The 11,732-nt window shown below is 31.0% G+C and overlaps 1 protein-coding gene across 1 annotated transcript; it reads left to right on the plus strand.

Annotated features, from left to right (window-relative positions):
* The first annotated feature begins 4,799 nt into the window (after nucleotides 1-4,799).
* On the plus strand, nucleotides 4,800-6,515 carry LOC132722138 (tigger transposable element-derived protein 6-like). The gene is made up of 2 exons (XM_060706572.1): nucleotides 4,800-4,901; nucleotides 5,034-6,515. Exons 1-2 carry the CDS (start codon nucleotides 4,800-4,802, stop codon nucleotides 6,513-6,515), a joined length of 1,584 nt encoding a protein of 527 aa, XP_060562555.1.
* The last annotated feature ends 5,217 nt before the right edge of the window (nucleotides 6,516-11,732 follow it).

Genomic DNA, 11,732 nt, shown 5'->3' on the forward strand with positions numbered 1-11,732 from the left:
AATTTTAGCAACCTTACCCTTTATTTAAGACGATATAATGACAAAAATGAATGATGATAATAATTTATGAAAAACATGTATTTAAAGATTGTTGTACAGTGGACAATCGAAGAAAATTATTATATTGTATTTAAGTATTTGTCTGTGAGCAATTAATCATTAAACAATATCTTCAATCTATTTCTATTTTTCTATATCTAAATTATTTTGTGTATCATTTTCTATGCTAAGCTTATGAGAGAGAAAATGAGAAAACACAAATTGTATATATATCTATATACTAAATTTAAACTAAATCTGAACAATAATCTTATGTGTGTCATTTTCCATGATTAGATTATGACACGATTAGCGGAAATAAGAACACGCTGATCTTCATTCATATGCTCCTACCTTAACGTAGATAGTCTTCAAAAGAATGTAACCTCTACAAGTATGTACAGTAATGCTTTACTGAAGTTTTAGTATTCGAGTATGTTGATATCAATTAAATGTTGCTGTAACCAAAATGCAATACAAAAAGAATAATCTCTAACGTCACACGGGATCCATACATAAAAGAAACAAATGGAATGGGCATACATATATTTAATGTTTCCTGATAAGTTTTTTGTAGATTAGTTAATGTATAATTATAATATATTGGAAACCGGTGATTAAGCATACGTGTGAACTTAAATATTTTGTCATCAAAATGTTTCAGTGTAATAAATCCCAAAATTCACGTTTCGACCATATTAACTTTGGTATGAGAAATACGTGTAAATATTTTGACAAGAAAGAACAATGTTCATAGTGGTTTGTAAATAACCAGAAAATAGTTCGTAATAGTTCGTATCTGTCAAAGCGTTGGCAAAGTCCAAACAGATACACTAATTCCTATAAAATAAACTTAGATTGTAAGACACTTAAAGAATCATCAGAAAATTACGCCAGTATATATTAACTACAATAGTTTAAATATAGTTAAATGTCAAATTGAAAATCGTTTCTTATTGAGCATCAGAAGATAAAATTGCTTATTAATTTACTGCCTATACCAGAAAAATTTACAATAATCTTATGTTATTATGACACCTTATCGAAGTTTATATCACAGAATGTTGTTTGGCTGCAATTAAGAATATTCCGCCAGAAAATAGTTTTCCATTTTTTCTAATAGCCAAAAAATTATGAGGATCAAGAGATTGTTAAGCTATTGAGATAAAATGCCAATAAAAACCATTTCTGAAACTGTAACATTAAAAAAAGAACAAAAAAAAAACAAAACAAACAAATCCTTTGAAGGAAATGATGTGTCTTTAAAGCCATTGCAATCCACGTGCGTGAAGTTCAGATATTGTGTATCACTTAATAATTTTAGTTTTAGACTATTACTTCTGTTCACTGTCATTTTTCATTATAAGAAAATAATAAAACCATGCAATTTATCTTTTATACATACTACATTTATTTATCACAATAAGCACGGTAAAATTTCAAAGTTAATAATAGAATAGTTTGAGCATAGTTATTCATATTTTCACTTGAATTTTAGACTTGTAACTCTTCTCATGCTAACATGTGTAACATGTAACATGCTAAACAAACAAATGTCCCCTTTGTTAAACTTTTGTAAGAAGTTTGTCTTAAGGTGTGAAACTATTTTTTTTTCTATACCTAATATTGCAACAGACGAGCCTAAACTCGTTTCAGATGATATCTGCAGGGGTAAACGTAGATGCTGACTGCTTAGTTATACACTTGTAACATTAACAATGCATTACAACAGTATTTTATTTATAGAAATATAGGCCTCCGGACCGAAATACAAAGTTAAACTGGAAACTTGTCACGAATTGCAAGCTCAAAAATAAAACAGTGCAGAATTTCCGTAATTATGAAATATGCAGCGCTTCCTTACTGATATTCACTGTATACCATAAATTATCAATTACTTGTAAATTGACTCTTTCTGTTATTGTAGACGGCATATGTAAATAAATATGTTATAAGATCATCAATAAAATAAAAAATAAGAATAATTATGTAAATATATATAACTACGTATCACTCTAAGGGCTTGCTTATGAAAAAAATATAAAAAAATGTGTTATTAATTTATAACAATTCATATCGTTAAAAGTTATATCCACCCACCTAGCTAAAAAAAAACAGAGCATCGATAAGTAATTCAGAGTCGTTGGTCAATCCTCAAGTAAGGCGTAATTTTATATTGATCTGATCAACCGTTTTTATCATTACTCTTTAAGACAAAAATCGGTAAGTCACACTATTTGCTTGAAATTATGTCTAAAATCAGTAATTACTTTGATAAGTCTTTATTCGGCTAGATTTTTTTATGATGAAAGGATTAAAAAAACATGCAAGAATACTTCATTGAATTAAACAAATGTATGAATGCTGCAAAATAATAGTTAAAAAACAATATGTCGTGCATACTACTGGTTGGGAAGCACCAAAACCGGACAACCACCAAACCCGGACGGCCCCGAAAATGCTTAATTTAGTATTTTGTTTGTTCAGTGGTTGTCAGTCACTTTTTTATCAACAATAAATGCATGTTTCTTCCAAAATAAGGTATATATATTTATTTCAACCTACGTTAATGGTAATATTTTAATGTCTTGTATGTTGACGTTGAAATTTTGGGGTCAAGAAAACAATGCCTGACCTCATATAATCATTGAATAGTAAATAATAGAATATCCAAAACTTCAGCATTTGTTGCTGAAATATTGTATATTATGTTAAAAATCAAAAATGGAAACACCTAAGCTTTTATCTGAATTAAATCATGACCGGACACATGGTACTGTAGTGTAGACAATTTAGGTAATTTTGATACCCTCCTTGTCAAGCCTCAGATATAAGTGTCAATTCAATCAGAAATAAACAAACTAGTTTGTTAGTACGGAAAATTGTACCAAAAGTGTCCGGTTGATGGTCTCCGACCAGTACATTCTAAATGACTTTGAATTTATTGTATGAAAGGTTCATCTTAATGGAGTTTTTAAAGCATGTTTATGCTAAGTCATGAATTATGTATCCTATGAATTAAATCGGAAACTTAACTAATAAATCACCCTTAGGATATGTTGCCTGCTTTTTTGCCTGAATTTATTGTATGAAAGGTTCATCTTAATGGAGTTTTTAAAGCATGTTTATGCTAAGTCATGAATTATGTATCCTATGAATTAAATCGGAAACTTAACTAATAAATCACCCTTAGGATATGTTGCCTGCTTTTTAAATTGTCTTTTGACGTCTTGTCTATGATATGCAGGCTTTATAACTTCAGATCCCCTTTCAAAATTCCATTTTATCTAATACTGTCCATTGTTTTCTCGTTTAAGACACACACCTTCTGTTATTTGGGAACCAAATACTGCTTTTCATGGAAATGACACTTCTGTGTCACATTGAACGTCGCATGATAACCGCCGTATGAACACATCTGCGGATGTTTTTAAATTCAATATTTCCCCATGTTCGTGTTTAAATGTTGAATTCTGCTTGAGTCGGTGCTATGGATCGTGGACGGTGACTAACGCTTTCCGGTGCTGTACAGGAACAGGCCCAATCAAACCGCGCTTGCAACATTTTACAATTTTGCGCGTTGGGTCTTCTTTAGGGGTTCTGTTTTTCTCTATTTCATTTTCACATCTGTGTTATTTTTGCCGTGTAGCGGCGTTAAAAAGACAGTCACCCGTACATTTAATCAATGATGTTATATTGTCTATCAATGAAAATAGTTGATGTTGTGTATACATTGTAGATGCTATTTTTGGTTTCTTTTATTTGGCCTTTTTCAACTTGGCTGTTTCAAGTATTTGTACTGGAATACTGTATACCCTTAGGATATGTTGCCTGCTTTTAAAATTGTCTTTTGACGTATTATCTGTAATATTCAGGCTTCATAACCTCAGATCCCATTTCAAAATATCATATTTTTAGTTCCGCCTATGGTTTTCTCGTTTAAGGCACACGCATTCTGTTATTTTGGACCATATACAGTAAAAACTCTGAAAACCGGATCCTCTGAAAACCGGAATCCTCCGAAAACCGGACGATTTGAAAAGTCCCGTTTTTTTCCCTTCTTATTTCATTGAAAAAAAATCCTCTAAATACCGGAAACTCTGAATTCCGAATACCGGACGATTTGCCATCGTTTCTATTGCTTAATGTACATAAAATATCCTCTGAAAACCGGACGCTAAGTGTCAACTTTTTGTGTATTCTAACTGGATCCCAACCAGGTGACAATTTTTAGCGTTGGCCAATTAACGGTCATACGATATATCTATGCAGGCGTGAAAAACACTTGTCGGTGCGTGTGTCAATAACGTATCGGCAATTTAATGACGATCTTTCATCATGTTGTGTTAATTTCGTTTATTGTTGTACAGGTATGATCGTGAAAACATTTTAATTTGTTGCGTTCTTTAAAGTTACATAAATTCTTTGTTGTATTGATAACGAGGGCAATAATAATTTGTGCTAAATCGATCAGGTAATTTCGAATTGTTTTTCGCAAAACATATCAATTAACATGATGAAATGAAATGAGATAATTATTCATATTTTTACTTTATTAAAAGATGAATATTCGAGTAAATATTTGCTACAAACATGGTTTATTTAAATAACAGTAAATTCTATTGGATGTGTTTTAAAAGCCAATGAAAAACGTTTAAAGTTTAGATAAGTATTTTTGAGATATCTACGTTTATGCACTTTATTTTTGACTTAGAAAAGCAAAGTTTTCCTACATTGCAAAGTTTAAAATTAAATAAGAAATGACTGAGCCACCCTCAAAACGTAGAAGGGTTGAACTGTCTCTACAAGACAAAATAAAGATTGTAAAGGAATATGAGTCTGTTCCTAAACCATCTTTGAAGGTAAGCCGATATAACTCTTATTGAGTTATAAATAGTCAATGGTTATTTTGACCATTTTTGCAATTTGAATCATTTCAATTTTAATAACTTTAGCTTAGTTTGAAATTAAATTTATTTTTCTTCATTTTACAGTCATTGTCTGAGAAGTATGGGATAGGGAAGTCCACTGTCGGTGACATTATAAAGAAGAAAGATCTGTTGAAAAGTAACTGGGAATCAAACATGTCTTCAAACAAAAGTCGTTTCAACTATGATGCTAAATTTGATAAACTTAATGAACTTGTGTGGCAATGGTTTTGTGTAGTTCGAGCTAAGAATTTACCAGTGTCAGGGCCAATTATTCAAGAGAAAGCTAAGAGTTTCGCGACAGAGTTAGGTGTTAGTGATTTTAAGGCATCAAATGGCTGGTTAGGTAAATGGAAAGGACGCTATTCAATCAAGGAATTTAAAATTTCCGGTGAAAGTGCAGGTGTAAAGGTTGATGATGTTGATGGATTTAAAGCGCGTATTCCAGAGTTTATTGGGGATTACGATATGAAAGATGTGTTTAATTGTGATGAAACAGGCCTGTATTACAGAGCTCTTCCAGACAAAACGTTATCAGCTAAGGGATCACTGACAAAAGGGTCTAAAGTGTCTAAAGAAAGAATAACAGTGATGTTCACATGTAGTGCACTTGGGGAAAAATTGAAACCTCTAGTTATAGGAAAGTTTGAAAATCCTAGATGTTTTAAAAATGTCAATAAGAAAAATCTTGGTGTGAAATATGTTGCTAACAAAAAAGCATGGATGAATAGCCACGTTTTCAAAACTTGGATAAATGAACTGAATTCAGAAATGCGCCGCCAAGGAAGAAGAATTCTTCTCATGCTTGACAATGCTTCTTCACATGGTAAAGAGGATGATTACAAACTCTCTAATGTATGTGTAAAGTTCTTGCCCGCAAACACTACGTCACACCTTCAGCCATTAGATCAGGGCATTATAAGAACATTTAAAGCTCATTACCGGAGATACCTACTGAAATCATTGATCAGTTTAATGGACGACAGTGCAAATGTGACTGAACTGTGTAAAAATGTCAATCTAATGGATGCTATTTCGTGGACATTGAAAGCATGGAATGATATCAAAAAGGAAACAATTATGAAGTGCTTTAGATGTGTTGGATTTGGTAATGATGAATGTACAACTGGCCAGTCTATGGATGATGAAGATGAGTATGAGGATGACAATGTACCACTAGCATTGTTGGTGCGAGAACTGAGTTACAATATGCAGGACTTTGAGAACATTGATTTAAGTTTGCCAACCGAAGATGACAGTGACCAATGGGAAATGAACATTGTAGAATCATTCAGGACAGATGAGACTATTGAGGATGATAGTGAAAATATAGACTGTGAATTAAGTGAAACTCCCTTGCCCGGAAGTGAAATGAGTCAGAAGGAGGTGCTCCAAACTCTTATGAAGTTAAAAAACTTTGCTTTGGAAAAAGATAGTGATCTATTGGATGGTGTTCTCCAACTACAGACTATGATGGAAGACAAAATTGTTAAAGCCAGATGTTCACAAAGACAATTAACAATGCATGATTTCTTTGTCAAATGTTAAATGATGATATGTAAAATCTTCTATTGTTACATTCAGTGAGATGGCTGTGAATAAAATAGACTCAAAGAACACAGCATAAAATGTTCACAAATTAAATGAATGTTTGTTACATAAATGGTAAATAAATGTTTTAACATGATTTAATCATAATTATGTATGAACTTATACACATTCACATTATTCACGTATTCACATTACTCCAGATGAATATATGCATATTGTTCGTTCATTACTCAATGTACATGTATAAATGTTATGAATGCTCAATAAAACATTTAATTAGTGCAAAATGTTATTACATGTATTATGTGATTATTTATTAAATAAATAATGTTATATTAAATTAAATAATTATAGTTTGAAATGAAATTATTTTGTTGTCATTACTATTCTAGTACTTAAACTATCATAAACATAGATAAAAGAAAACGGAAGACCATTTAAAGGTACATTAACAAACATATTGTTATGATAAAAGATGACTCTATATAAAACCTCTGAAAACCGGAATCCTCTGAAAACCGGACTTTTGGCCTTGTCCGGACAGGGTCCGGTTTTCAGAGTTTTTACTGTACTACTTTTCATGGATCTGACACTACTGTGTCACATTGAAGGTTGCATGATAACCGCTGCATGAACACATCTGCGGATGTTTATTAAATTCAAAATTGTACCATTTTCGTGTTTAAATGTTGAATTCTGCTTCAGCCGGTGCTTGTAGGCGTGGATAGTAACTTGCACTTACCAGTTCCGTACATGAACAAACTCAATCAAACCGAGCCTGCAACATTTACAATGATGCATTCTGTTATTTTGGGACCTTTGAATTTTTCTTAAACCTGTGTTAAGGGCGTAGACGATAACTTACATTTTTTAGTACCGTCCATGAACAGTCTCAATCAGACATTATCAATTTTGCCGTGTTGGGCTTTCTTTGGGAATTCTGTTTCTCTTTTTAATATGTTTATAAATATTCTTTCTTTATATCAGTTAAGACAATATTAATGTTAACGTATGTTGAAAGTTTAAATGATATTTCAGGAAAGAACATTTAAGTTTTGTTATAATATAATTGTTATATATATGAACTGTCTAAGGTAATTAAAAAAAAATAACAAGGTACAATTACAAAATGTTTAATGTTTTTCCTGTTAAATATTTTGTAATGATGTATAATTTCAATTATTTTCATTTGCTTGAAATAATGGTATATGTTACAATGAGTATTGTTCACGTTAGAAAACATCTAGAAAATAGATAAATTGTAGGATAAGATTGATGACCATCATTGTTTCACCTTACATGTATTTACAAATAAATCTGAAAGTTTCACAAATTATTATACTATTCATAGTTAATTGCACGTACTGTGAATTCAATGTTTTATGTATTATGATTTTAGACCAAAAATAAATTAAATAAATCAAGTAAATGGTTATAACATTTTAAAATAAAATGCAACGTCGATTGACAATTGACAATCGTGACAAAGATAAAACTTTCATAACTTCTTACCATATCTGAAACCGACTTAGAATTTTGAAAAGTAATTTAGGTTTTTTCTTTTGTTGATAACATGTATTTTCTATCTAATGAAATATGCTTTTGTATAGCATTTTGTTCAATCCAAAGATAATACCTGAGTTTTTATCAGATTTTTTGTTCTTTCGACCAAACAAACGATCAATTTTATAGATTAATTGAGTTCAACAGGTTGTTCTATCTCATGAAATATGCTTTGGTATAATGAGCACTTTTGTTCCATGGACTGAACAAAATGCTTATACCGGATTTTCTATCAGATTTTTTTGTTCGGTCAACCAAACAAAATATCAACTTTATTTTTTTTCATTGGAAACAACATGTTTTTTTCTATCCATTGAAAATTAAATGTTATTTTGTATAGCATTTTTGTTCGATCAACTGAACAAAATGTCTTAAACAGGTATTTTCATTGGATTCAACATTTTTTTTTCTATCTAATGAAATGTGCTTTTTGTGTAGCATTTTTGTTTGATCTATAACTGTGTTTTGCTTTTCTTTTTCCTTTTTTTGATGTATCAAACAGAATGTTTATTTTGAATTTTTTTATTTGATTTAACAAGTTTTGGTAATGAAAACAATTTTGTTCGGTAATCGAATAAGATGTTTGCCTGTTTTGTTTGATCGAAAAAAATATACATTTGTGAAATCCAATGAAAACAAATATATTTTTTTTTCAATCGGTATTTTGATTGATTGGTCCTTTAATGTTTATCTTAAATTTTTTATTTGATATAACAAGTTTTGGAAATGAAAAGAAATTTTGTTTGGACAATCGAACAAACTAATAAGATGTACGTTTGCCCTTTTTGTTTGATCGATCGAACTAAATGTCTATTTTAAATTTTTCATTTAGTTTAACCAGTTATGGAAATATAAAGAAATTTTGTTTGATCAAGTTTTTGTAATGAAATTAAATTTTGTTTGGTCGACTGAATAAACAGGTATTAAGATGTTTTGTTTTCTGTTATTAGCTCACCTGTCACAAAATGACACGGTAAGCTTTTGTGATCGCTTTTTGTCCGGCGACCGTCTGTCCGTAAACTTTTACTTTAAACGACATCTCCTCATAACCCACCAAGCCAATTTCATCCAAACTTTACAGGAATGTTCCTTTAGTAGTCTACTAAATTTGTTGAAAGCATTGAATTCCAAGCAACATTCTGCTTGCCATGGCAACCAAAAGAAAAAAAAATTAAGATATCTTCTTTTAGAAAACCGTAAAAGCTAGAACTTAAATATTAGACATGAAACATCAACTAGTCAGTGTCTACCAAGTTTGTTCAAATAAATGCCCTGGGGTCAAAACTGCCCCTGCCCCAGGGGTCATTGATTTTCCTAATTTGTATATAGTAAACACTAGTGAAAAAATATTTTTTAAAAAACCCTAGATATTAAACATGAAAAATCTTCTTGTGGGTGTCTACCAACGTTGTTCAAATCAAAGCCCTGAGGTAAAAATTGGCCCCGCACCAGGGGTATTGATTTTCCTTATTTGTATATAGCAAAAACTTTAAAAAATCTTCTTTTAAAAAACCAAAATGGCTAGAGTTTAGATATAAAGCATGAAACATCTTCTGGTGGGTGTCTACGAAGTTTGTTCAAATAAAACCCCTTGGGTCAAAATTGGCCCATCCCTAGGGGGTCATTGTTTTTGCCAATATGTATATAGTAAAAACTTTAATTTTTTAAAAAAAAACCCAAAGAGCTAGAACTAGGATATTAAGCATGAAACATCTTCTAATGGGTGTCTACCAAGTTTGTTCAAATAAGGGCCCTTGGGTTAAAATTGGCCCCGCCCCAGGGGTCATTGATTTTCCTTATTTGTGTATAGTAAAAACTTTAAAAAATCTTCTTATAACAAACCCAAAGAGCTAGAGTTTAGATACGAGGGCTGTCCGGAAAGTTCGTAGACAAGGCTATAAAATTATTATAAGCAGTCATATTAATATGATGATTAAATATTTTGCTTAAGTATTTATTCTTATACAAATTTCTAAATTAAAAAACATAATAAAAGTTGTATTCGCAAATCGCCAATCACCATGGCAACATGATCAACGAATCACGGAGCACTTTGATTTCATGACAATATCTACTCGAATAAAAGGTTGCTAAAAGTTTTAATTTTAACGCAAACTCTTGTTTTAATGTTGTGAGATCAAAGGGTACTACTTAGTGAAAATTACGACGTCATACGCAAAGAAACAACTTGTTAACGACGATTATGGGCAATGAAGTTGCGTTAGTTTTGTGTCGCAAAAAATGACGTCAAATTAATGGACGGAGCAACGTAATGTTATTTTACTTCAAAGCAACGCTTATAATGATTATAATCTTTACTTGAAAAACAAAATCAACCATAAATTGTTAAGGACAACTTGTGTTTAATTGTCAAACACGATTAAGAAGCGGTGATGACAGTATTTTGTATAAGAAACGTATCAGATTACCAAAATGCGTAGATAAGTCAAATGTCGTAGATAATGATTGCGTTACAACAATCCTTGAAAAAGACAGACATATCACACACTGTATGGGAACCAGTGACACCTTTGATGTTGTTGTTTTTTTTAATGTAGTATATGAAATTAATAAAGTAATAGCAAGGGAACATTACATGTATAAAGTATACGCCAGACAGGTTCCATGGCTGTTTAAATCGGAAGAAATTGAATATTGGATAAACATGACATTAAATTGACGCCGTTGACGTTGTCAAAGTGCTCCATGACGATATATATATGTTGTATGTAAATGCTGTAAAAATACAAACGTAAGTCACAAATCAGTAATTTTTGATAAATGTGTTCGCTAGATATGTATATTTTTGCTGACAAAATTTGTACAACGTATGTATTGTTATACAATAAAAAATGAAGAAGTATTTGAACTTTCCGGACATCCCTCGTACTTATAAGCATGACATATCTTCTAGTGGGTGTCTACCAAGTTTGTTCAAATAAAAGCCCTGGGGTCAAAATTTGCCCGTCCCAAGGGGGGAGGATCATTGTTTTTCCCTATATGTATATAGTGAAAATTTAAAAAATCTTCTTATAAAAACCCCAAAAGAGCTAGAGCTTACATATTTATCATGAAACATCTTCTAATAGGTGTCCACCAAGTTTGTTTAAATAAAAGCCCCAGGTTTTAAATTGACCTTGGCCGTGGGGCCTATATACAGATGAGCAATTTCAGGGCCATTATGTTAATACTTGCTCCAACGTTCGAAAAAAATGGGTTTTTTTAGTACAGATTGAGAGAGAAATTTTGCAATGCAGTGTTTGAACATTTTTGTTTTATAGATCGAACACAATGTTTACTTTAAATTTCTTATTTGATTTAACAAGTTTTGGAAACGAAAATAAATTTTGTTTGGTCGATAGAATAAAAAGCCCTTTCTGTTTGAACAGTCGAAAAAAAAAATAATTATATTTGTTTGATCGATCAAACAAAATGTTTATTTCTTTTATACAATTTGAGAAAGAAATATTCCAATACAGTGTTTGAACAGTTTTGTTCAATCGATCGAACAAAATATATATTTTAAATGTTTCACTTATATAACCAGATTTGAAAATGAAAAGAAATTTTGTTCTATCGATCGAACAAAATATATATTTATTTAACCAGTTTTGGAAATGAAAAGAAATTTTGTTCGGTCGATCGAACAAA

Source organism: Ruditapes philippinarum, unplaced genomic scaffold, assembly GCF_026571515.1.
Source record: "Ruditapes philippinarum isolate M1 unplaced genomic scaffold, ASM2657151v2 ctg8442_1_1_1_1, whole genome shotgun sequence".
In the NCBI taxonomy this organism is placed as follows: domain Eukaryota; kingdom Metazoa; phylum Mollusca; class Bivalvia; order Venerida; family Veneridae; genus Ruditapes; species Ruditapes philippinarum.

What these genes read in the sequence shown, in the direction of transcription:
- LOC132722138 (XM_060706572.1), top strand. Translation starts at nt 4,800, where the DNA reads ATGACTGAGCCACCCTCAAAACGTAGAAGGGTTGAACTGTCTCTACAA. An exon ending in TTCCTAAACCATCTTTGAAG is followed by an intron (nt 4,902 to 5,033) that starts GTAAGCCGATAT and finishes TTCATTTTACAG; the next exon opens with TCATTGTCTGAGAAGTATGG.